The sequence below is a fragment of the Notamacropus eugenii genome, chromosome 1 (assembly GCF_028372415.1).
Source record: "Notamacropus eugenii isolate mMacEug1 chromosome 1, mMacEug1.pri_v2, whole genome shotgun sequence".
Lineage (NCBI taxonomy): Eukaryota > Metazoa > Chordata > Mammalia > Diprotodontia > Macropodidae > Notamacropus > Notamacropus eugenii.
Genome location: NC_092872.1, coordinates 236,835,732 through 236,862,810, shown reverse-complemented (window position 1 = coordinate 236,862,810; position 27,079 = coordinate 236,835,732). Strand labels below are relative to the sequence as shown.

Here is a 27,079-nt window from a genome sequence, read left to right as displayed (position 1 = left end):
CTGCAAAGTTAGTCTTCAGAACTATCACCCAAGTAACTTACAGAGGAAACATGAGACATAACTCTCTTGATAGTACTCACATTCCTGCTTAAAGGTGAAATATTCAGTGAGGTGTCTGCATTCATGGTTGCCTCTCAAAAGAAATAATGTGCTTGGGTAGAGAATCTTCAGGACCCATAAATACAAGACGCACTGTAAAATAAAATGATTCCGTTAAGAATTTTTGTACAATATTTACTAAAGCAGTTACTTGTTGTCAAAAGAACTTTACTAAGCTCCACCTGTTTTGCTCTTCCTCACTATCTAGTGATTAGGTCTAGAAATGGCTACAGTCTGTTTATTGTTCAAATGAGTATGCCTGCTATCTCTTCTTTTGGAATGAATGAATGAATGTAAGCTAATACAGGGAAGGAATCATGTCTTGTACATATTCTTTACCCAGAACAGTGCCTTGAATGAGGTGGGTGTTTATTATTTAACTAGATTAACTAAAAAAAAAAAGTTACTGTTAAAAAAAATTTTTTTTTAAATAACTTGACTGCATATAGGAAAAATATTCTTCTATGGCATAATGTGTAATTGGTAGATTTTATTAAACACAACTGTTTATTAAACACAAAAAGCAGTGTCTCTTCATTTATTACTTCATTTTAGAAAAATAATCACAATTTACAAAATCACATGCAAGGAAAAAACAATAAATCTCATTTTAAGAGCCTGAATTACCTCAAAAATGTATAAAAGATGCTCACGTTTTGTTTACATAAGGAAAGAAATGGTGTAATTTTAAAATAGCAAAGAACTCCATAAGGCCATCTATGATGTGAAGAATGTTTGTTTCAGTTCCTTGCTATCTAACTTTTATAACAACATATAGGCAAGGGTCAGCTTTGAAACCCTTAAATGAAAAGTATGCATGCATACATATAGAAACACCTGATTACCTCATCAAGCTTCCTTAAGTAGTTAAGTATATTTCACCAGGTTTTCTCTGTGGGTACATGTGGGTGTGTGTAGAGGGGAAGGTCCCCTAAAGTTTTGTGAAAATGAACTACTTTTTATTTCTCTGAAGCACTAAAATCAATCTGGGCTAAAAGAGAAAGGAAGTGAAAGTCCTGGATAAAAAGGGGACGAAGGAGGTGGGCTGGATTCCAGGGATGCAAACTGCATTTTGGGAAACCTAACAATCTTCGGAATGAGGCAACATTAGTGGCACCTGGACTGAAAATCTACCAGATTAAGTTCTGAAAGCTATTAGCAGGTCAAAACCTACTATCTAGGGATTTCTCCTTGAATTCAAATTTGCTACACTTTTCAAAATAAATTAACATAATATAAAATCAGATGCATCAAGGAAATCTTAACTGCTACAAGGAATGGCCAAAGTCCAAATGACACATGTGCTGTCCAAGGAGATCCATGTCCTCAGTGTGACATAGCAGAAAATCAGGAGATCTGTGTTCAAGTTCTGGTCCTGACACTTAATAATAAATAATTTAATTTTTCTGAGCCTCCAATTCCACATTCTACTTACCTCATAGGATTACTGTGAACAAAGTGTTTTGTAAACTCCAAAGTGTTATATAAATTTGTCTTATTAAATAAAAGTAACACGTCTTAACTCAGATTAATTCATTGAATAGCCACAGGGACAATCTTCTATTTCTGATCAACAGTTCACAGAAATTCAGGAAATCAGAATCAGAGAGATGAATAGCATTAGCTCCTCAAGGCCAATACCTTGCTTTTAATTTCCATTCAGAAAAATAGAAAGTAAGGCTACAAGCAGAGAAGCAAACTTTGATGTTCTGAAAGATTAAACTGGTGGCTTTAGCAAACCAAAGCTCAGGATAAGGAGTGGTACCAAAAAAATCGATTCATAAATATTTTGGAAGAACATTTTCCTAGGAGTTATGGAGATTTCTGTGGTAACGCCTTTGGCAAAATCAATTGTTATATCTGGTTACATACCTCTATGCTAAAATAACCTCTGTCCACATAATCGCCAAGGAAGAGGTATCTTGTGTTAGCAGGGGATCCTCCCACTTCAAACAGCTTCATGAGATCAAAAAACTGGCCGTGGATGTCACCGCACACTGGAACGAGATGACAATCACAGACAACAAATTAAGAAGAAGAAGAAGGGGAAAAAAATAGAAACCTCTAAGTGTTAATTTTTCCTGTAAAGTAGAATTTAGAAGTTGAATGAGATAAGAGAAGTTTCATGAGGAATTCAGGATGGGCCTATAGAGTTTATGAGGGTAGCTGTCGTCACCTGTTCACAGATTCAACATACGGAAACCAGTTAACAGAAACACAGAGTTACTCCATGAGGCTTGTAGGGAGTCACAGAACTGTCCACCTCAATGTATCATGTACTTCCTGGGAAGCTCCTCTTAAGGAAAACAAAGACAAGCTCTGCTTTTGAGGTAAAAACAAAACAGAGAAATTAAAATTATCTTCTAGTGGGGGGGGCAGCAGGGGGACAGAAGGTGTAACAGAAAGAGCAATGGTTTTAGGTTCCAATTCCAGCTCTGTGACTTATTACTTACCTAAAAAACTGTGTAAATCACTCCTGGATCAGGTTCATAATCAAGGTGTGACCCTCACTCAGCTCCTCACTCTCTCCCTCTAATTAGCTGTCAAACCTTGCCATTTCTACCTCTGTAGCATCTCTGAAACCAGTCCCCTCTCCACTCACATAGCCTCATCATTTCCCACCTAGATCACTGCTACTTCCTCCTCCTTGACCTTCCCTTTTCAAATCTCTCCCCACTCTTGTCCATCCTGCACCTGCTACCAAAGCAATTTCCTTCTGTGCCCATCTGGCTATGAAGCTCCTCATGCCACCACTCCAAGGGCTTCCTATTTCTTCGAGGACAAAATAGGAACTTCTCTGTGTGGCCTCTAAAGCCCTTCATCACCCTGTGTTCCTGCCTCATGAGATATGACACCCATACTACACTCTTCCAGCCTGACAAACTGGTTCCTCACTCACAAAACTCCACCTCCTATCTGAGTGCCTTTGAGCTCTCAGTCCCCCATGCCTGGAATGCTCTCCTGCTTTGCCTCTCTACTTCTGAGTTTCTTTCTGCTTTAAGATATAGCTCAATTAGCATCTGCTACAGGAAGCCTTTTCTGGTGCCCCTCACTGCTAAAGCCCTCTTTCCCAAATTCTCTTCTGTTTAACTCCCTTGACATATCGCACAGTGGATAAAGTACTAGGCATGGAGTCAGGAAGACCTGACTTCAAATCCGGCTTTGGATATCCAGCCCCAGCGTGTGACACTGGGCAAATCACTCAGCCTCTGGCTGCCTCAGTTTCCTCAATTGTGAAATGGGGATAATAGCAGCACCTGCTTTTGAAGGCTGCTGTTAAGGCTCAAATGAGAGATCACCCGTAAAAAGGGCCTGGCACAGAGTAAGAGCCGTACAGACTCCCTTCCCTTCATGCACTTCATGCTGTGTACATTTATGTAGTACTTGGCGTCTTCCCCACTAGCATGTGTGCTCATTGTAAACAGAGAATTTCATTCTTGGTACTCGTACCTCTACGACAATGTCTGGCACACAGTTTGCTGCTTAATGATAAATGGAAGACATGTTTAGAAACCACGGCCTCTGACTCCAGATTTAGTTATACCACACTCCCTGAAAACTGAAGTATAAATATATACAGTCTATGACTGCAAAAAAAAATGAGTTTGATAAAAGGCATGTACTTGAGACTATAACCTCTACTTTGCATTATTTCCTTAAATTTTATGCCAGTTTTCCAGAAAAAATTAATTACAATGTCAATGTAAAACAAAATGTTATTTAAGATGAAAACCTCACTAAATTCAAATCAAATATTTGGCCTTAAAAAATTAAAGTTGAAAATAGTACCATTACCTGTAATTGGAGCTTCTACTTCTATCATGGTTTTCTCTCTCCGAAGGATGGCAGCACCCTCATTAATAATTCTAAGTGCAATTTCTTCATCAACCCGGCCTTCTTTTACCAAGTGATTCTTTAAAACATCAACCCTTGGTATCCCATCCATATCAAATACTTCTTCAGATGTTAAGCGGTGTGTTGGGGGGAAAGGAACAGCTGTAATTTTTTAAAAGAGTGAAAACATAACATCACTACCAGCGACATTGCTACTAATACCCTCCGTTATTCCTATAGCCAAGAAGTGGTCCTTCTTGCCAAGGCGAAGCCTTCAGGTTGTGCTTTTGATATCATTCTCTCCTCTCGGAACTCTGCCTTCCCCAAGCATTCCCTTCAGATAACTAGAGAGATACCTAGGTCTCTTGCAGTCTTTAAAAAAAAAAATCATTTGACTCAACCTTCATGCATAAGACTTGTTTCCCTAATAGAAACGCACGCTCTTTGAAGACAAAAACCATTCCTCTTTGTCACTGTATCTCCAGTAGCAAGGACAGCACCTGACACATAAAAAGGTTTAGTAAGCGTTTGCTTGCTTGATTTCCCAGGTATACTGTAGTGATCTCTACTTGCTGCTTCTACTTTCTCAGTTACCACTAACTTTTCAACCCCGTATGATATAGCTTCCAACTCCACTCAACCAAAACAGCTTTTTCTTAGTCCTCATTCTATTTGACTTCTCTGTAGATTTTGGTGCTATGGACTACTCCCCACTCCCTCCTGGACACTCTCTTCTTCCTCAGCTTTTATTACACTCTTCTCCCCTGATTCTCCTTCGAATTATCTTCAGTCACTTTTACTAGATTATCATTATCATAACCACACTTCCTGACAGTGAGTGTACCCCCAAGGTTCTGTCCTGAACCCTCTTCTCTCTATATACTCTTTTGGTGAGCTCAAAAACTCCCAGAGGTTTAATTATCATTTCTGTGCACATAACTGCCAGGTCTGTATTAGCCCCAACCTTTCTCTTGAATATCAGCACCAAATGTCAATATGAAATCACAAACCACCTGTTGAACATTTCAAAATAAATAAATAAATAAAGGAGGCCTATCAGGCAAATAACATGTTAGTATTATGATGAAAATACTTTTGACTTTCCAGACTTAACCTCTTAAAGAATCTCAGTTTGAGAATCTCTAGCCTAGGCTACTGTATGGTAGACTGCACTTTTTGGACTTTCTTCTTCCCCTTCTTAAGATTTCTAGCTTCCTTCCAGGCTCAGAACAGGTTCTACCTCTTACATCAAGCTGTTCCACTATCTCCCAGTTGTAACTTTCCTCTCATTCCTCAAATTATCTTGACTTTAGTAAAATATAAGGTCTTCGAGGGTAAGAACTGTTTCTTTTCCCCCCAGTACTCAATGATAAACACATAATAAGCACACGATGTCTAAAATGTTCAATTAAACTAATTATATAGGGCCCTTTGTTCCATTAATAAATGGGTCCTGATTATTATGCTTAAGTTCTTTTGTCTACTTTTTACAATTTTTCTATTTCCGCTCTCACTTGAACTTCTACTTACTTGTCTATGTCCCCTCAGAGAAACCAGATAATCAAGCTATTCTAAGAGCAAAGTGAAATGTATTGTGACATCTATTTTTGCTGCTCAAAGGTCTTTTATTTTGGGGCTAATTAAAAGGACTCAGGTACATTTGGTACTATCGAGAATATTTAGAAAAGATTCTATAATACAAAAATGGTTTTAAAAATTAATTTAGGATGAATATTGTGTTCAAAAGAGAATCACCTCAAAGTAGATGGGACCAAATAAGAACAGTTACAAAAACGGGTAAGGGGGTGGAAGTGAAAAATGGGATATGATTAGCTGCTGAAAAATTTAAAAAAAAAAACAAAACACTTTCTCTGACTTCGAAAAAACATACGTGGAACACAATCCTTTTAAAAATGCAAGATGAAATGACAGAGATGCTAACCATCTCTAAAATAATTTGGAATCACCAATCCCTCTAGTTTTTCCTTATGAGATTCATCAAGACAGAAACCTTGGAGCTACTTATTTTCTTTTCACTGCAAACACATGTATTCCCATTATTGCTGACAGGAACTGGAACAAGGCCCAAGGAAATACATTTTGTTCTCTCTATATGCAATTTAGCTCAATTTTAACAAAATAAAAACTGTTGCAAATCATTTTTCTAAACTAAAAATTAAGCAAAATACTTAGATCTGAAATTTTCAAATGCATTAGAATATACAAGTTTAAAATGAAATGATTCTTAAACAAAAACCGCTTTTAATTAGAAATGTTAACATTTGATAGAAATATTAATAAAATATTTGCTTGAAATGTTAATAAAAAAGGTCACACATCTCCAAATTATAAGTTTCTCAAACTTAAATGGGATTCAATGTTGTCATCAAGCTAAGAGAATAGATCTAGTTTCGATTCAGGAAGCTGATCACCTCATGAATATTCAATAACAACCAAAACACAAGATCTACTGAGGTTGTATTCTGTTCAAAATAGGACTTTTAACAACACAACTGGAACCTTAACAAAGAAAGCCACAGGTATTTCTCATCACCTTTTACACCTCCCTCCCATCCCATATTCATCCCATCACAAAATCCTAGTTCCTTTTGTAATGTTCCTTGCATCCATTTCTTCCTTTCCACTTTCATAGCTACCCACAACCTTTATTCAGGCCCTTCTGAACACTCTGTCTACTATGATGTAATTGGTCTCCTTGCTTCTCATCTCCTCTCTGATGCATCCACAAAACTATTTACCTAAATAATTTCCCTAAATCACTAATTCTGTCGATTCCCCACTCAAAAAGTGTTCCACAATACCTAAACCATAAAATCCAAACTCTTTAGTCTAACATTCAAAGGAAAATCTGATGAGCTCCAAACTACCCTTCAAGTCTTATCACCTACTATTCCCAAATATAAGACTTCGCTCCAAGAAAAATGCTGAACTATTATTCCCTAGAACTTAAATTACTTTTCCAACTATCTTTTTCCATACTGTTCCTGCCCCTCCTCTTCACCTATCCAAATTCTACCCATCCTTCAAAGCCTAGTTCAAGTTCCAAATTCTCTACAAAAATCTTTTAAGCACAAAACCCTGGAATGATTTCTATCTCCTCTGAACTCTTTTCTATTCCTCTTATTTGACAATTAATCCTATGCTTGGGAGATCTCTTGCGCCATTTAAGTCATTGTATTTATGCCTTGAATACTTAAGTAGATAAAATAAGCTCCCTGGGGATAGGAGCAATCTTATAGTTTGTTATCCCCTGTTAGTGCCAATTACTATCTTTTGCACACAGTAGAAGCTCAATAAAAACTGCTCATTGATTAATATTACAAAGTTAATTGCATAAATCATAAACAAATATCCAATTAGCTTCAGCTAACTGCATCTTTAGTGAATGTGAATCTAGGCATACTAACAATTATTACATATCTAATTCCTATGTATATCTTTATAATGAAACGAGGTTCTGAAATTAATAAAAAAACAAATACAAGTATTGGTCTCATTTAGTAAATCAAAGTTTCACATAATGAGACTCCTCCTTAAAGCTCTGGTCAATTTCGTCAATAGATGGAGAACCTGAAGATCTTCCCTCTCTACTTAACAGCTATATCTCCTTGGCATCTTCACCAAAGTGTTCTCTCCCTTTTTATTTTTCACATACATTCTCTGGTGCTTTAACTTTGGCTAAGACACATGGTACTTAGGACTTATTTTAACTGGGTTAATACTTCAATGGGGTCCTTTCTAAGGTTTATTTCAGATTTTTAAAAATCAGGATCAAAAATGGATTCTGAAATGAAAATTAACATTTAAAAGTGATTCAGAAAGATGCACCTAAATGAAGCTGTGTAACTAACTTTAGTAATGTGAGCTTAGGCACCTGTCAGCCCATATGAAAATAAACAATCTTAGTAAAAGATAAGAGCATGGGAGAAGCCTGCTAAGTGACTTCAACATCATAAAAAATGCATCCGGCTACAGACACCAAAAGAATGAAAGGATCCTTCATATGCAAATAAGTTTAAAAAAACAATGCATACTTGTAGTCAAAGTCAGTCAACAAGCATCTGTCATGTCAGGCACTGTGCTAAGCAATGTAGTCTCCAAAATCCTGCTCTTGAGAAGTATTCCAAGTGAGGAGATAACATAAACATTGAAGTACGTACACAAGCTATATAAAAGGCTTATAAAAGTGATCTGCAAGGGTCTGGAGGTATTAAAAACTAGGGAGACTGGGAATGGTGTCCTTTCCTACCTGGTGAAAATAGGATTTAAGCAGAGTTGTAGAGTATAGAGAGCTCATGGCTGGGAGCAAGGTGTAAAGAGGGGCCAGGTTATGAAGAGCTTTAAATGTCAAATAGAGAAGTTTACCTTTTATCCTGGAGGAAACAGAAAAAGAGGTGATGAGGTCTTAAATTAGGCTTGTGTCTCCTAAGTGGGGAAATATGGGAGATGTCATGAAGGTGGGGGAAAAAGATCTGGCAACAGACTGGATATATGGAGTGAGAGTGAGGAGTTCCGGGTGACCGGGAGCATGGTTGGTGGTGCTCTGTATAGCCATACCAAAGTTCAAACAAAAGAAGGGAATTGAGTTCCTTTCAAAAGGAAAGTGAGATCTATTTTTGGACTTGTTGAGTTTGAGATACTTATGGGACACCCGGTTCGAAATGTCTAAGAAGTAGTTGGACTGCAGTGCAGTAGAGAGGCTAGACAGGACATATGGATGGTGAGGACAGGTGCCTACATGTATGGATCATGAACACAGAGATAATAGAGTGAAAAAATAAGAGGCAGATATCTGCAGTTAGGGAACATGAAATAACTAAAGAATCAATAAAAGAGACTGGGGACCAGTTAAGACAAATAGCAGGAGAATTCAGACAAGTGTCTCAAAAATCATAAGAGATGAAAGAACATCTAGAAGAAAAGTAAACATGTCAAATGCTGTAGATCAAGGAGGATTAGGAATAAGTAAAAGTCATTAGACTTCGTCAATGGAAGATCACTGTTAACTTTGAAGAATGCAGTTTTAGTTCAATGATCAGGTCAGAAGCCAGGTTGCAGAGGGTGAGAGGAAGTAGAAACCCCAACTGTAGCTGACTTTCTCAAAGAATTTAGCCATGAAAAGGAGGAGAGATATAGAACAAGTGGAGATTTTTTTTTAAGGATGGAGGGGAGATGTGGTTGTATCTGTAGGCAGAAGAGGAGACAGTAAATGGGCAGAGGCTGAAAATAAGAGAGAATGAGGATGACAGCGGGAGCAATTTGTTGGAGTCAAGTGGAATCAATCAAGGATACTTGTTTTGTTTCAGTGAAGATCAAGTAGAAATTAAATACCATAAATTTGTAGTGGGCCAAATCAGAATGGACTGGACAGAAAAGATAGTCCTAATTCTGAAAATTCAGAGAAAATAAAACTTAGGCCATCACCATGGCAAGTAGAAAATGAAATGAAAAGTGAGGTTATGATGTCAGTTTACTGCCATTACTCATTAAGATTGGGATAAAACAGATATAGAAGTTCCATAACCATTCACTTCCAGTTCAGTCACTAAACATGGTCAAAGAACTTAAATTATAGGTAATTGATAGAAATATCACAAAAATGATACATATTCACAACTTTGTGAAGTACTCCTACTCCCTTATTCTCACTCACATTTGACAGATAAGGAAACTGACAGAGAGATTAAGAGACTTGTCTTAGATTATGGAGAGAATAAAGACAGCATCAGGACTCAAACTCAAGTCCCAATAATCTAGCTAAGAGCCTCAAGATGAGGGAGAAATCCTATTTAGTGACAGGATGGACTAAATAACCTCTAGAAAGAAACACATTTCAACTTCATGAATCTGTGTGTCCCTGCCTAGGAGGCAGAGAGTAGACAGAACAAATACTAGATAATCAGGATAAAACCCAACACTTTCCTAGTGTTTTGTTGGGGATACAGGGGAATAAAAAGATAAATATAACATCTTCTGTTTGAAACACCCAATCAAAAATGGTATGGCAAAATGTAAAGCAGAAATGCATTCAGGCCCTAGTGCACACGCACCCCTCACTATAAAGAGCTGGTCTTATCTTTGTTCTTAAAAGAAACTTTTCCAGTTTCTTCAGCATAGGAAGAGGCAATTATTTAACAGAACTGTTTGAGAAGATATATATTTGCACCCAATTGGTCCACATTAGTTTTCTATAGAAAGCTGAATTTGATCTTAGCAAGCAGCTTAAGCTTTCCTTAATGGGATCAGTGCCGCATCTGCTTTAATTAGCCAGGGACAGAAAGGTCAGAGGGAATAACCCACTATCAGCTGCATGAAATCACCACAAAGTACATAGGTGACATTCTTTTCAGCTGTACCTGTTTCACAGTAGAATCCCATGCTTTTATACTTCATGTCAAATATTTTTCTTTCTTGCATATCTAGTATTAACATACAGTGATTGCTGTAACTTTCAAAAACTGCACAACCAAATACAGTCCTCCTGATTCTGAACATTAAAGGCCAAGCAACAAGTATTTATTAACTGCCTTCTGTGTGTCAAGCACTGTGTGCTAGGCATTAAAAATACAAATACAGAGAATGAAACATTCCCTACTGATAAGGAGATCTACATTTTGTAGTACTAATCAACATAGTAACTCTATTAGTGAGGATATCTGGATTAACTATTTTCCAATGATTTCTCAATTAGAGTATATTAATCACGATGTACATTTTCAATTATCAAATGACCATGACATTAAGTCTAAAATCAGAACTTGTAAAAACAAACAAAAGAACTCGCAGAAATGTTGAAAAGATATGGTGTACATTTAAAAATAGTATACATAATACAGAAAAAAAGATTTTAAAAGAATGTTCTTGAGTTAGATGACATGGCAAGTTAGAAAAAGAAAGCGATGATGTTCTAGTTCGTTTGATATTATTTTCTCCAGCTGTCAAAAACAGCACATATCTTAAGTCTAAAAGAAATATGGTTATAAATGGAAAGTAGGAATGTAAATGAAATTTTAAACTCTTCTTCTTAGCTTTGCTACTCCCTACCATCAAATATATCATGATGACATAATTATTAAGGATATAAAGAAAAGGTGAGGATGAAAAATCTTAAAGCTTTTCTGAACTTATTTATATGGCTGAAATCCTCAGTGAACTGTGGTAAAGTGAGGATGTTCAATAGGTTCAATAAGCACAACACAAAGAGCGTTAACCAGTATCACTCTTGAACATCTGCTTTAAACCAAGCACCCTAAATATCTGAGATAACGTGAAAAAATGACAGTTGTCACGGTCACAGAAGGGACACAGATGAGCAACTAAGATCTAGCACTCATTGGGGGCAAACAATGAAATTCCTTGCAGAAGTAAATATTCATTTCCTATGTTCTTAATCCAAATGTCCTCTGCTCCATGTCAACCACACTTTTCATTTCAATGTGAGGAGAAAGAACACAAACTACAAAAAGAATTATCTCAGCTACGCTAATAAACCTTAATGAGTCTGACTGCGATGATATAAGTAGAAAAAAGAAAGCACCACTATACATACAAAGAAAGGGTGGGTTCACAAGCCTAAGGAAAGCACAAATTCAGGCTGCAGGAATGTAACTACCCTAATCTAATATCCCTGTCAGAGTGCCTAGAGACTACAGTGAGCAGGCAGACAGAAAATTATGCAGTAACTCACATAGCCTCACCTTGTAAAACCCTAGAGATGTATGCTTCTTCCTAGGTGTATTGCAGAAATAAACCAAAATCACTAGTTGAGTCTGAAAAGAGAGTAGTACCTGAATTTAAACGGGCCTTAAAAGACTCTATCTGGGTCAGGGCACTGTTTTCCTGCAGGTGAAAGCCTTAACTACCCAGAAGACAGGAGGAATTATCCTCTTCAGAATCTCAGGGTTACTAACTCCATAAAGGACTTCAACAGCTCCTTCTAACTTTTCCACCCTTTGATGATTGGGCTTTGAGGACCCCTCCCGGCATCTCACCAAATCAGGGGGATGGTCTGGCTACAATGTTATCCTCTGACATTCTCGACATAAACACAAGCATTATCCCCCTCAGAGTTACACTTGGAAAACAGGTACCCAGAGACAAAATTTGGGGTTCTGAAATCCAACTAAACAAAGGGAAATTTTTTTTTTTAATTAAGGATTTCAAGTAGACAATATTTGTTCAGATTTGAAACCCCGGCCGGGTCTTACACTCAGCATTTTACATAGCAGAAAATGAAATACTGTGTTATCTACCTTTCAAAAGACAAAGAAACAAAGTAACCAAATCAATTCAGACAATTATAAGATGCTGGTAGTTTACTGGCATGGCTGCACCACACAGATGAAGGCAGGGAAATAATCCCATTTCCCCACCTCCAGCACAAACCCCCTCCCCCCCCCCCACATAGCATCTTTGAAGTTGACATTCCCATGGAGGTTTGGAAACATACATGGGGAAAAAATCATCGCCGCCCCCGCCCCCACCTCCACCCCGTAGGGCATCAGGATAACTTTTCCAGCTCTGGGCCTTTGCTGACCAAGCCCTGGGGATCCCCTTCTGGCCCCTCACCAAGTGAGGCTCCACTGACAGCGCTGTGCCTGTCTCTTTTTACCCCTGACAGCTCCCCCTCGGCGCTAGTGCCCGTTCCCACTGCCCCCCGCTAGGCCCCGGCCGTGCTCACACCCCGAGAGGACCCTGCGTGACCCCCCTCGGCTCCCGTGCCACCCCAACATGGGCCTGACAGGCCGCAGTGAGGGGCCGGGGCGGGAGGGGGGAGGGCTCCAGCCGGGAGCTGGGCCTGCCTGGGGGGCACTAGGGCCTCCGGCCTCGAGTCGACCACCCCCTCCCGCGCCAGTCAGTCACCCGCCCTTCCGGACCCGCTCGCTCCCCGGAGGCGGCCAGACGCCTCCTTCCTCCTCCTTGGCCCCGCTCCCGGCGCTTCCTCAGCCTCTCACCTTTCACTACGCGGTCTGCCCCGGGCGGGGGCGGCGGCGGCGGCGTCCGCGCCGGCTCCGGGGCGGCCATGCTCGGCCCGGGGCTCTGCACAGCTGGGGGGCCGGGCGGGGTCGGGGGCGGGGGCGGCGGCTAGCAGGGCCAAGCGGCAGCGCCGCCGGGGAACATGGCGGAGCCTCTCTCCTCCCAGCGCGGCTGGGATCGACCGGCGTGCACCGCGCGGGCGTGGGCGGGGGCTGGGCGCATTCGAGGGACCGAAGCAAAATTACCTACCGCAGGGGAAAAGAAAAAAATGAGGCCAGTCCCGAGGTGAGGGGTCGGGATGAAGTTCCTGCCGACAGCGGAGCCTCCCGAAAGCACAGAGGGGAAGGAAAAAGAGAGGGGGAGAGAGACGGGTGCGGAAGGGGTACCCCGCTAAAGCCGGAACCCCTGTCCACCTCTCTGGCTCCCTAATGCTCAGTGCCTTGGCCCTGCGGGGTTTTGCTGGCCTGTCCTGGCCAGAGCTGTGAGCGCCTCATCTTCCTATTAGACTGGAAGCCTGTTGAGGGCAGGGCCTCCTTTTGGCCCTTTTCTTTCTTTTTTTTTCTTTGTCCTCTACGATTAGTACAATGGCCGGCACGTGGTGAGCAGAAAGCTGAGCTGACGCAAGCAATTTAGTAGATACTAGTTTACTAGATCTCCAAAGATTCTTTTGGAAAAAAATAAAAACAAATGAAAATGCCTATAAAAGGATTTCCGGCTCTAAAGAGCTGAACTATTGGGATTCTGGCTGTAAGTGTGAATAATAGCTAGCACGAGCGTAGCGCTTTGGAGGTCTGCCGTGCTTTATGAACGGAGGGAAGGGCTATTCTCCGCATTGTACAGGTGAGGAAACTGTAGCAGAGGAAGGTGAAGAGAGATACATTGTTAACAAGTGTCTGTGAACTGAGTCCTTGATTCCAAGTGCAGATCTTTAAACCTAATTCTATTGGTTTTGGGGGGGGGGGGGGGGTTGTTGTTTGCTTGCTTATTTTGGTAGCTCTAACTCTAGTAACTGCAAAGACAGTCAGGCTTTAGGAAAGTGTTTCAGCTGTTCAGACTGGAGGAGAGAGGGCACTGTTGCTAGTGGCTTCCTTCTAATATTACCTTCCAGCATGTTTATATGGATTCTGGATGATGGAGAATGCTCTTGAGCTTTCCCAGTGAAGTGAAACAGTGCTTTTTCCTTTGCTTTTTAGCACAGTATTTTCATTGGACGTTGTCAGATGCCTTCAATGAAGACAAACTATGGTATTGATAGTAAATTATTTAGCCTGAAAAAGCTACAAGCCAAGACAGAAAATGGAGGGAGAGTTGGTGCTAGACTTTTTGTTTGCAGATGATTGTTCACTCAATGCAGCCTCTGAGGCTGAGAGGCAACAGAGTATATGAATAGACTCTGCTGCTTGTGCTAATTTTAGTCTGACAAGTAACACCAAGCAAAGGAGATTCTCCACTAGCCAGCACTACACCATCCATACATGGTACTATCACTGACAGCAAACAGAAATTTTGAATGTTGTGGGCAAATTCACACACCTTGATAGTATACTTTGCAAGGATGTACACATAGATGATGAGGTTGATGCTTGTGTTCACTGCCAGAGCTACCTCAGTATTTAGGAAACTTTGAAGGAAAAGATGTATTAGATTACCTACCAAACTGAAGGTCTATAGAATCATTGAGCTGACCTCATTGTTGTATGCTTGTGAAACCTGGGCAGTCTACCAGCGCCATGCCAGGAAACTGAATCACTTCCATTTGAATTGTCTTAGGAAGATTCTGAAGATCACCTGGCAGGATAAGGTACCAGACACTGAGGTCCTTTCTTGAGGTGAACTGCCAAGCATTCAAACTCTACTGCAGAGTACACAACTATGATGGGCCTGTCATGTGTTGTTCAAATGCCATGGGAGACTCTGGCACAGAACTGCCCAACATGGCATGCTGGAATCAAAGAAGGTGCTGTAGTCTATAGGCAAAGCAGAATTGCAGTAGCTCAAAACAAATGTGAGATTTGCAAATTTAGAGACATCTCCACTCCAAAAGTTCAAATGGACTATTTGTGCCCAACCTGTGGTAGAGCCTTGTAAGGTCAGTGAATTCCTTGGAATCCCTTTGTGTTTTTTGCCTAGCTTTGTTTCATAGCATCTTGGGAGCCCTTTGAAACGAATGAAGAAAAGATTTCAGAATCAATTAACAGGATTCCAACAGCACATAGTAAATTCATAGTGGATACTCCATCTATACCTAATACTGGACAAAAGTACACATTTTCACATGAAAAATGGGTCAGCAGCTGCTCGTGATGCTAAATCCCTACTAATAATTTTGAAAAATAGAACTTTTAATTATGTTTTTTTTGGCAAGGACTTTATGCACAGGTATTGTTACTATTTTATGAAACAAAAGTGGGTAGACGTAAAGTAGACTCCAAGATTGCACAGTAGTACTTAGCAGAACTGGAATTCAAACCTAGATCTTCTGACCACAAATTCATTGGGGGGTTTTTCTGCCACACCTCCTCTCCCAGATAGTAAGTCCAGGAGGCAGAATTAGAACACAGATCTCTGCTAACTAGCACTCTTAATACACTATACTGAGTCTCAGATAAGGGTATTTCATCAGTGTGCTAGAATCTAAGGCCAGGAGTTGTTTTGTAGAGGACAGGGGTCCAAAGTCTAATAGGAATGATAAAGACCAAACTCACTTTCTAATTTAGAGTAAGGAAGGGGGAATAATAAAGACTTTCATAAGTCGGTCTTGACCCCAGGAAATGTGTTAAGTGATTTTAGGGGAGATATTGGCCTTTATCCATCACCACTTCTAAGGGATGTAAAAAAGAATGGTGTGGAGGGTTTGGCTTTTCTCATGCCCAAATCTCAGTTTTTTGGGAACACTAGCCATTTGCTCTTAATTTTTGCTTACTATCAATATTATGGGGGGTCAGGAGCTAGGGAGGGAGTGTGGAAGCTTTGGACTGTTTCTCTGTAGACAGATCAATTGAAGAGAGGGAGAAGGGATAATTGAGAGGGAAATCTGGAGATGGATCTCAGTGACATTACTCGTGCATGAAGTTCGGTCTATGTTGACAAAATGGGATGAAGAAAAGATAGAGGCAAAATGCATCTGAGTGATGTGAATTGAAGATGAAAGGAAAAGAGGGAGTTCTCAGCAGATACCTTTTTTTTCCAGTGAAATATGGTTCTCAGTTGTTGAGAGGAAAGGAGGGGAGCCATGGGAGGTTTGAAAAGGCATGAAATGTTTTGGAGAAACTCCTAGGGTGAGTGAGTGGGATAGTGAATCAATTAGGGAAATATAGAAGGGTTGCCTTAATGCAGCCAAGGCCCTGTTGAGTTTATTATATGCATTTGTAGTGAACCTAGTCAGCCTGCTTTCTGAATTCCTCCAGTTTCCTATAGTAGCAGGTAAATGGGCAGCAAGCTGGCAAAGTGGATAGAGTGCTGAACCTGGAGTCAGGAGGACTCATCTTCTTGTGTTCAAATCTGGCCTCAGACAGATTACTAGCTGTGTGACCCTAGGCAAGTCACTTAACCATCTTTGCCTTAGTTTCCTCATCTATAAAATGAGCTGGAGAAGAAAATGGTAAGCTACTCCAATATCTTTGCCAAGAAAGCCCCACATGGGATCATGAGGAGTTGGACATGACAGAAAAATGACTAAAGACACCAAAATTATGATGAAGTAGATGAATGGAAGAGGTAAAAAGAGAGGGAGTAATCCAAGGCTGGATTTTGGCAGGGCAAAATCTTCAGTAGGACAAAGTAACAAGGGACATGAGAGAAGAGTAACAATGTAGAGTCAAAATATTTTGTGCTTTAACATTTGAAAAATTCTTTCCTCATACCAACCCTGTAAAGCAGCTAGTGTAAGTATTATACCTGTTTGACAGATGACAAAACAGGCTCTCCTCTATTAAGAATTGGAACTGGGACTTGAACGTCTGTCTCCTGACTCCAAGACCAATGTTATCTATTAGGCAAAATAGTCAGTGCCTTTAGCTGAAGCTGCCATAAAAGGGTGGTGGGGCAGAATCTAGTTCAAGAAGATTTAATGAAAAAATGTAGAGATTGTTACTTAATTGATGGACAAACACTTCATCCTGTCCCAGGCTTCATGTTTCTCTCTTCTGACTGCTTTCCTTAGGTCTTTGAGCAGTATTTCCCACAAACATGCAAACATTTGTCTCCCTCATCCAAAAAAAACCCTCACTCGATCTCTCCATCCTCAGTAGCTATCATCCTATATCTCTCCTCCTTTTGTGGCTAATCTAGAGCAGTGTGCCTCACCCTCTCTTAATTCTACAAGGATTTTGCCTTCATTATTCATCTGAAGCTGACCTCTCTCAAGCTACCAATGATCTCTTGTCAAGTCTAACGGCCTTTTCTCAGTCCTCATCCATCTAGAACTCTCAGAAGCATTTGACACTGTAGGTCCCTCTCTTTAATATTCTCTTCTCTCCACATTTTTGTGGTACCCCTGTCTCCTGGTTCTCCTCTTACCTGTCTGATCCTTTGTGGGATCATGCCTGTTAAACATGGAGGTCCCCCAAGGCTCTGTCCTGCACCCTTTTCTTCTCCCTCTATACTTTTTCACTTGATCTCATCAACTCTATGGTTTCAGCAATCATCTCCATGCAGATAATTTTCAGATCTACTTATCCAACCCTATCCTCTCTCCCACCCTCTAGGCCTTGCATCTACAAATGCCTATTAGACATCTCAAACTGAATGTGCTGTATACATTTTAAACTCAACATGTCCAAAACTGAACTCATCTCTTCCCTCAAACCCTTCTCTCTTTCCAAACTTCTCTTCCTGTTGAGGAAACCACCATCACCTCAATTTCTTAGGCTTCTGAGGTATCATCTTCAACTCCTCACTCTCTATAATGCCGCCTATATAGTCATATGTCCTAAAATATACACCTCCTCTTTCCTCTGACAATGTCACCAAACTGGTCTAGGCCTTTGTCACCTTATATCTGGACTATTGCAACAACCTGAAGTCTCTCTCCACTCCAGTCCATACTCCACTCAGCTGTCAAAATGATTTTCCTTAAACACATATCTGGCCAAATTGCACCCCCATACTCAATAAATTCCAGTGGCTCTTTGTTACTTCCAAGATTAAATATAAAAATCCTTTTTGACTTTCAAAGATCTGCATAACCTAGCCCCCTACTACCTTTCCAGTCTTCATACAATTTCTCCCCTGCACATACCATATGACCCAGAGACATTGGATCTGAGACTACTTTCAATTTATTCTAGTTGCTCCTTATTTGTGTATTGTCTCCCCCATTAAATCATGAGCTCCTTGAGGGACTGGTTTTTGCCTTTGTAACCTTAGTTACCTGCGTTTTTGCCTGTGTAACCACAGTCCTTAGCACAATGCCTGGCACATGGTAAGTAAGTGCTTAATAAATGTAAGCTATTTTATTGTTGCATATTTTAATATTCTGAAGGGCAGCTTGGTGGTGTAGTGCAGAGAGTGCTAGGCCTAGAGTCAGGAAGACTCATCTTCTCAAGTTCAAATCTGGCCTTAGACACTTACTAGCTCTGTGACCCTAGGCAAGTCACTTTACCCTGTTTGCCTCAGTTTCTTCATCTGTAAAATGAATTGGAGAAGGAAATGCAAACCACTCCAGTTTCTTTGCCAGGAAAACCCTAAATGAGGTCATGAAGAGTTGGGCAAGACTGAAAAATGACTGAACAAATTTTAATATTCTAAATAGCTGGAAGTCAGTATTTGTCTCAGACTAGGTCCTCCTGAAAACAGGGACAATAATACATGAAGTTTTTTTTTTTTTATATGGTGGTGATAAGCCATCTCAGAAGGATGGGAAGCTCTTAAGAATGAAATTCTGAAGACACAGGAGGAAACAATTCTAGTGAGCAAGAAAGAAGAGAGTTGTCTGAAGAGACCAACACAGAACCCAACCAAAGGCAGATAAGGTACTTAGTGTAATGATTATTTCATGCTTTGTATTTGTACATCCAGGGCCTGGCACACAGTAAGTGCTAATTGTTGATTGGTTGATTCATGGACAAAAGAAATGTAAGAGTATCAATGACCATAACTCTATAAGAAAAGCGTCAGGAGTAATCAGACTGAGTGGCAGTTAGCTAAGGACAACAAAAAGGGTGGTGTGTGTGTGTGTGTGTGTGTGTGTGTGTGTGTGTGTGTGTCTGTCTGTCTGTGTGTGTGTGTGTGTGTCAAGAACAGATGACAGAGAAGGCAGAGCTGCCTTTTTTTTTTTCTCCACCAAGATGATCTTTGGACTGGAAAAGAAGACTGCAGCTAAAAGGGAACTGATACCCAACTTAACCTTAAGAGTTTAAACTTAAGAGAGTAAGACTGCAACCCTTTGATGAGTTCAAGTCACATGGCTCATATAACTACATTGGATACTTACATGTGATTAAGCCACTTCTGATCTTTGTAAGATCAAGAATGGGGAAAGTGCCACAGGATTGTAGAAGGGCAAATGTACTTATTATCAAAGAAGAGAAGAGAATGAAATTTAAAAGCTAGAAGCAATGAGTTTAATACGAATTTCTAGAAAAAATTCTTGAACGTATTTTGAAATGACAGTGAGTAGTTAGAAAATGAATCAGTGCTCACAGAGCCAGCATGGTTTCATCAAATTTATGTCAGGACTGTGCTATGGAGATTACACATATTTTAGCAAATCATGTACTAGTCTTTCATGCAATTTTTGTGGAAAAGATGAGAGGTGTGTGCTACAGGATAGTATAATTAGCTGGATTTGAAACTAGGTGAAGAGCTAGCCCCCAAAAGTACTCATTAATGCTTTGATGTCAACTAGGAAGGAAGTCTCAACGGAGCTCCTCAGGAATCTTGGCTTCGCTTGGCTCTGTTTTTAACATTATCTTCAATGACTTGGACTAAGGTATAGAAGAAACACTTATCTAATCTGCAAATGACACAAAGTTGGGAGGGAAATTGAACACCCTGCCTAAGTCAGGATTCAAAATGATCTTTACAGGCTAGAACAAAGGGCCAGGTCACATAAGATGAAACAGGAACAAACATCAAGCTTCAAAAGATGAATTTAGCTAGTATGACATTGTGGAGACATGGCTAGACTAGAGTTTGAAAAAGATCTGTAAGCTCAACACATCAATATGATATAGCAGACAAGAAAGCAAATGCAATTTTAAGTGGCATTGAGAGGTATGATTAGCAAGAATCCTGATCTGCTCTGCCTTGATCAGAATATTATGAGCAGTTTGGGGCACATTTAAGGATGGACACTGGGAAAAGGGAAAGGAGAATGTGGCCAAGGACTTCAAGTTCATGCTATATGAAGATGACCTGAAGGAACTAGGGATGTTTAGAGAAAGGATGCACAGGACAGACACCATAGAGATCTTCAAATGTTTGAAGGGCTGTCACTTAGGAGAGAAATAATTTTTCTGCTTGACCCCAATGGGTATAAATAAGAGTAATGGGTAAAAATTGCCAAGACGCCAATTGAGTATTGAGATTAAGAAAAGTTTCCTAACAATTGAAGCTCTCCAGAAGTGGCATGAATTGCCTCAGGAGATAATGTATGTCAATGTAGGGATTGACATCTCCCTGTTAGGGAATTTTTTGTTATGAATTGGACTAGAGGACTACTGTGATCCCTTCAAACTCTGAGATTCTTTGATTCCTTGAACTTTCTCATGCCCCCATACTCCTCTTATTTCCAATCTCCTTTCACATGTGGATTTTTTTCATACCCTCACCACCAGATAGGCTGTCTCCCATTGGTAGAACCAGCCTCATGTTAAGTGGGAGCTCTTGATTGCCCAGGATCCCTCTGAAAAAAATGAAAATTTGCTAGTGAAAAGGATATGCAGCCAAGATGTTAAATAGAACTCTCAGATTTATTCAAAAATACTTTACAAAAACAGTTATGTTTGGCCCTAAAATACTTCAACTTATTCTGAGTGTTTACAATGGTAAGTGAGTGAGTGGCAGTAATGGATCTGCTGCTTGGAAGTGGGGTTAGTGTGCTTGACTTGGTGAGTGTATTTGTAGGAAGGCAAGGGTATATGTGTATGTGCTGGCAGCTCTATCCATACTGTCCACTGTGAGAAGTGTGGAGGAGTGGGAATGTACATGTATGGGAGGGAGAAGAGTCTCAGAGGGTAGACTCCTTGACCAGCTGGGCTCCCTTCAGGTCTTGGCCAGACACAATACAAGGATAGAAACTTATACAACCATATGTGTCTAGAGGAATTGGGGATGGGGGGTGGAGGTAGGAAAGGAAGTAGTGAGGGGGGTGAGAGGGTTGTGGGAAGGGAAGGGAGATCTACAAGGGAAAAGAGGAGGCCTACGGAACCAAAGAGAACATGAACATTGGCAGGGAGCAGAGAATGGGACTGCAGCAGGGGATAGGGGCAAGGAGATTTGGGGACAAAATCAGGTAGATGACCTTGAGATGCTGATCAGGGACATTTCATGGATTGACCTTTTAAATTCTGAGTGGCTCTAAGGCTACGATTAAGTTAAAATTATCCTTTGGCAGCACCCCCATCCTAAAGCAGCTGCCCATTTTTTCAAGGAGAATTTAAGCTGGGATTCCATCAGCCAAGTGTCTCTTGAGATTCCAGAATCACCGAGGACACAGAGGCCTATACTGAAATGACCCTAGTGCAGCCATGACAGCAGTATTGGTCACCAGCTCTGACATAGCACATTAATGTGAGAGAAAAGAATAAGCCAGGAAGAGTAAAGAAGCCCCTCACCACCCACTGTGCTGTGGGGCTGTGGCCCAGGGCAACCCCCTTCGATGGACATCTGAGGTGGCAAATAGAAGCCCATTTCCTCCTGTTCTCCTATGTCCAGGTTGAGAGGCATAAGTGTTCTTCCTCCAGTCATCATCAGGGGGTATGTCCACTCTTCTGGGTCCAGGGCCCCGGGAGGAACTAGGTATAAGGCTGGAATTCTGCGTTATCTCCAGGGACATAGAAAGAGTGCTGGGCAATGGTGATGGATGGCAGGCAATGGGAGAGTGGGAGTGTGAATGAAAGAGTCTCCCCCACGACTGGGCTTGTGGACCCTGGAGTCCCTGGCTTCTGTCTGGCAGTGTGGCAGTGTTGGTCAGCTGTGGCCAGAGCCCTGAAGTCACTGAGGCTCTGGTCTTAGAATGCTGGTTGGTCTCTGGCAACAGGCTCCAGGAGAAATCAGCTCTTGAAGGGCATGGGAGGCTCTTGTAGTTCAGGGTTCCCCCTATGTATTTGGCCCCTTGGGAAGCTTCACCCCTGTCACACATAACCAGAAGCTGTTGGATACTCCTTGAAGTTCCTAAAAAAATTAAAAAAAAAAATCACAATGACTGAGTACCTTCCTTGTAGGCTCAATCTATTTCTTCCTTCCCACATGACCATCCCTAACCCTCATGCTCGTCATTTTGTTTCCCATGAAGGTTTTTTTTTTTTTTGGTCTTTATCCCATATGGTATATCTATTTTGTTAGACATCTTGAAGATAATAAAGTGCCCTTTCCTTCCTCCATTTCATTTAATGGCATGGGCTCTGTATTCAGGAAGCACTTAGTACATGCTGATTCCTCCATGCTGGTAGAAGCAGCTAAGCACTTGGATTAATGTGTTTTCCCATATGAAGAGCCCAGTTTTCCACTACATAAATACCAAAGACAGCTTTGTGAGGTTTCCCTCTCCATATATCTCCTCAAGCTATACCACATGGCCTCAGGACATGGAGAGGCCCTGAGGCTGGAGATAGAGTCCAGGGAAGTAGAATAATGTGGGGATCTTGCTGAGAAAACAATAGGGATTGATTCTAGGGATTAGAGGCTAGAGTTGCCCACAGAAGGCCCATACTTGATGGTACAAGCATCTTCATAATCCCTTGATTTATGATTGATTGAGCTATGCTTAAGACAGTTCAAACTGTCTGATCCCTGCAGACTACTCGTGAATCCTTTTTGGTCATCCAAAAGTTTGACCTGCCCTAATTAAAGGAGCTCATCTAGGCCAGTAGAAGACCTAAGGGAGGGGTTTAGACCCCGATCTTAGAGGCTAGGCCAGGGACCCCAGAGGGGCCACTTGCCCACATAGATGAAGCATAATTTAAAGTAGTCATAATCCTTGTGGGCAAAGCTGATGGCATATTTACTGGTGTCATCTAATCTTTCACATTAGTCAAATCTTGACCAGGGTAGAGAGAAAAAGCAGCAGCTCTGAGAAACTTAAATTTCCTCTGTGCTTTCTACCCTTCACACAATCCTATCCCCAGTTCTTTCCTCTGGCCCAGAAATGATCTAACCACAATTCTCGCTTTGATACTTAATCTCAAAAAAGGAGCCCACACCCCAAATTTCATTCCCACCTCACAATTCCAACGTAGCCAGCTCAGAAAGGCCCCCAGAAGAATAGCTATTCCTTGCACAGACTCTGGGACCCGAGATTTACCTGGGGGTCTATGGGGCTCCCCTGCCATGGTGGGCATCAGGACATCAGGGGGCAGGAGCTGTGGCTGGGGAGGGAGGACCTGGGGATTGGGGAGGAACACAGGAGGGTCATGGGTGACAGAGAGGGAAGAGGAGCTGGAACAACGGTGCCTGGTTTCCAAAGGCTTTTTCCTCACGTTTGAAGTTTCCTTATAATGAAATGAGACAAAAAAAAAAAAAGAAAGAAAAAACATAGAAATAAGGATTAACACAGCAGGGTGTGATTGGGAAAACACAGTAAGGGAAAGTAAGGGGCTAGGAATAGAGAGAGGAAACTGAAACAGAAAGAATTCTTGAAGGGTCTCCAGCCTATCTAGTCACCCCTGTGGGCCTGATCACTATACCCTAAAGACACCAAGCTTCAGATCTGCTCTTTAATTCAGTACAGAATCATAAACACATGTGTTTCTCTCCTGGAGCTGATAACCTAATAGACAGGAGGGCAGGGACAAACTCACAAAGAGCTAGATGCAAGAATTCTTCTTGTGATTATAGGCCAGTAGGCTAGACAGTTAATAGTTCCCATCTGTAATGAGGGGGAGAGACCAGGGGATCTCAAGGATAAGTCTGAGTCTCCCAGTTGGATGGGATCTCAGAAGCCACCTGTCCCTGCACAGAGGTCTCCTACAGCAACTCTGTCGGGTGTAAATTTTCTACAATTCCTTCAGAGGGAGACACCCACAAAGGAGACATCGAGACAAAGTGTGAAGGGAGATGTGGCAGAGGGTGGCTCAGTGATGGTGTCATGAAAGCAGCTGCATCTGTCTGGGGGAAGGGAGGGAGGAAGCCCACTCCCTCCCAGGCATCACAGAGATAGGAGTGGGAAGGATGAGCATGAGTTATGGAAAGGAACCCAGTTTGGTCAGATGTAAAAATACATGTATTTGTATCCTTAACGCAGAGCACAGAGCCTGGCATAGAGCTCCCCCACTGCTAGCTGCTCATCCCTTTTTCCTCAAACAAGGTACTTCACATGGACATGTTTATAATGCCAATGCTCCAAATCTCTGTTTGTGCAGCTGTTCAACATCTTAGCCAGTGAGGTGGACATTCACTGCATTTTTTCCCATCTTTGTTCTCTCTAGATTGACTGAACATTCCTGGAGGGAAGGGCCTTTTTTCAGTTTTGTATGGTGTCCAGAAGAGTGCCAGGTATAGAGAAGAATTTAACAAAGGTGTTTTTATGGTAATGATAACATTAGAATAAGTTCTATAAGAGTAGAGTTTGTTCTATCTTGTTTCTGTATCCCCTATCACCTAACAAAGTGTCTGGGCAGGTGCTTAAATGTTTAATTGTTGGATGAAGGAAAGCTGCATGAGATAAGCCTGAGTGGGTGGATCTGAACCAGATTTTGGAGAACACTGAATTCCGGAGATGGTAATCCTGAATTACTTCATAAACAATGGGCAACCACTGAAGGTTTTTGTGCACAGTAAGTGATCTGATCCTATCAATGTCTTAGGAAGATTACTCAGGCAGCTACATGATGGATATATTGGAAAGGAGAGAGAGACAGGAAGATCAGTTAAAAGGTACTATAATGAGAAGTGTTAGCAACTGATTGGTTTTGTCTGGTGAAGGGAGATGAAAGACTCTAAGGTTACATATCCAGAAGGATGATAATGCCCCTGTTGGAAACAGAAAAGGCTACAAGGCCTTTAGTGTACACTTCACCCTTATCTCAATGTGTCTAGCTTCTTAGCAGGTTTCAAAACTCCATTCAAAAAGGTAAAGAACATGAGACAGAGAGTCAAGTCCCCTTCAATGAATACACCTGAGAGATAAAAAGTAGTTCTACAGACCAAGGACCCAGCCCATCTTCTCTTAAGGAGATGTTCCACAGCTCCACACACTCCCTCCCCTACCCCCATCAGTCCACTTTATACTTAGCCATGAAAATAACGCGCTTTATCCATTTTCTGGAAAAAGTCTCAAAAAATATTTTTCTCCCAAAAACATTTCTCATCCATTCCCCAGCCCTAACCCCTCTCAAGGGTATAATCATGGAGAGTTGGAGACCTGGGGGCAAAGTTGGGAGAAACCATGATTTTCCTCTGGGTTAGATGTCACCTACATGAGCGATTATTTCGTAAAGAGAGAGGAACCAAATCTCTGAACCAAAACCCAGCAAAGTCCTACAAGACCACAGAGTCCAAAGGGATTCTGGGAAGTTAATGCTACTAGGACAACTCTAGTCTCTGAATTTAACTTGAGCTTACAGTATACTTGAGAGAATGTTAGAAAAAAATAGTTGTTAACCCCTTTCTGATGAAAATGAGAATGTCCTCAGAGAGGCTTAGGAAATGGTGAATAAGGTTTCTCATCACCACAGAAGAATAAAGCAGAGCCCCCACGGAGCTTCTGAGTGGACTAATGTTGGATGTCTCGGATAGTGAATGTAGCTGTGGTCAAGTGTCTACTGCTCTGGCTCAGCATGTGGGGGTCCTCAAGCTCCCTTCATGTACTCCCTGAGAAGTGTAGGGATTACAGCTGGCTAGGGTTCACCCATTCCCAGCCCAGCAGAGCTCAAGCTGGGAATATTCTATGGAAGCTTCAAGGAAGCTTCTACATGCTCCTCCAGCAGCATGAAACCCTCCCCAGTCTGGCCAGAGAGCCTCCTCAATTTCACAATCCTTCATGGGATTTTTTGTTCCAGGGAAACTGGCCCTGTCATCTCTGTCTCATTGCCATGGCACTGGCTGTCTCCCAGCCTGGTATGGCTTCTCGTGCCACCTTCATGGAGCCTGGGCTTCTTTTGAGGCTCAGCTCAGGCATCATCTATAAGAAGCTGTTTTGAGTACTCTCTCTTTTCTCTAATTATATTTTAATTATTTAATCTGTTTAAATATTGTATTCCAGTAGAGAGACTGTGAGCTCCTAGTGGGGAGGAAACAGTGTTTTCTCACTGTATCCTTGGTACTTGTGCATTGTACGTTGCTGGCATGTGGTAAATTTGAGGTAGTGAATGAAATTTCTCTTACGGTGACTCTTCTCAGCTGGAAATCAAATGTAATTTGAATCAGTGACAGCTACCCTGACTTCATCTCCTCTCCTTTCCTTGGCCAAAAGGTGAGGTTCTGTGGAAGGGAACCCAGCAGCCCCTTTTGCTGTTGGAACCTGTCCATGGGGTTTTCTTGGCAAAGATATTGGAGTTATTTGCCAGTCCCTGCTTCCCTCAAATTCAGGCCATTTTTATATCCTTCATCCTAAAGGTTCTAAAGCAAATTCCTCCAGAAGAAAATGATCAAACTACTCTAGGGAAGAACACCTCTCACCATCAGGTTCTTCCTGAATGCACTGCTGTCAAGAGTGATCACTAACATAAGTCAAATGTGGATAGTGGGCACTGCCTACTCACCTTAATACAGATCAGAAGTCCAATGAATACTTCCCATGGAATACAAAGGTTAGTTTTTGTTTACCCTATCCCTGAACTTCCTCTTGAGCACTTAGTGGTTGTATTCTGGGTAAATTTGTCTTTCATGTGACTTACAAAACTGTGAGAAGACATGGGGGGTTCCTCCCTTCCCGAGACAACACTGCCACTGAGACTGCGTGAAATGCGTCGGAAATTCTCTGCACTGTACAGCTCTCCTTCATCCTCCTTCAGCGAGCCTCGGCAAGATGTAGCCTTCAGAGAGAGTC

At 41.3% G+C, this 27,079-nt stretch overlaps 2 protein-coding genes and 1 long non-coding RNA gene across 20 annotated transcripts in view; 1 reads left to right on the top strand and 2 right to left on the bottom strand.

Moving 5' to 3' along the window:
* The window catches only part of PPP3CB (protein phosphatase 3 catalytic subunit beta), a 52,783-nt gene extending 39,707 nt beyond the window's left edge, over window positions 1-13,076 (bottom strand). For 2 of the 4 annotated variants that reach the window (XM_072628183.1, XM_072628185.1), the window contains exons 1-4: window positions 12,909-13,076; window positions 3,895-4,095; window positions 1,972-2,096; window positions 81-192 (exon numbers count right to left, since the gene is read on the bottom strand). In XM_072628183.1, the coding sequence (XP_072484284.1) occupies window positions 81-192; window positions 1,972-2,096; window positions 3,895-4,095; window positions 12,909-12,978 (508 nt within the window). In that variant the 5' untranslated portion in view covers window positions 12,979-13,076. The remainder of the gene's footprint in view (window positions 1-80; window positions 193-1,971; window positions 2,097-3,894; window positions 4,096-12,908) is intronic. The other 2 variants (XM_072628182.1, XM_072628184.1) reach the window with 2 other exon arrangements.
* Window positions 13,077-13,131: 55 nt separating this feature from the next.
* LOC140517179 (uncharacterized) lies at window positions 13,132-26,930 on the top strand. The gene is made up of 3 exons (XR_011971504.1): window positions 13,132-13,770; window positions 18,774-18,902; window positions 24,519-26,930. It is a non-coding gene; the product is annotated as an uncharacterized lncRNA (long non-coding RNA).
* USP54 (ubiquitin specific peptidase 54) overlaps window positions 20,825-27,079 on the bottom strand; it is a 125,234-nt gene continuing 118,979 nt past the window's right edge. For 14 of the 15 annotated variants that reach the window (XM_072628123.1, XM_072628122.1, XM_072628128.1 and 11 more), the window contains 3 exons: window positions 26,928-27,065; window positions 23,396-23,582; window positions 20,825-22,266 (listed from right to left, as the gene is read on the bottom strand). In XM_072628123.1, coding sequence (XP_072484224.1) covers window positions 21,704-22,266; window positions 23,396-23,582; window positions 26,928-27,065 — 888 coding nt within the window. In that variant the 3' untranslated portion in view covers window positions 20,825-21,703. The remainder of the gene's footprint in view (window positions 22,267-23,395; window positions 23,583-26,927; window positions 27,066-27,079) is intronic. The other variant, XM_072628137.1, reaches the window with a different exon arrangement.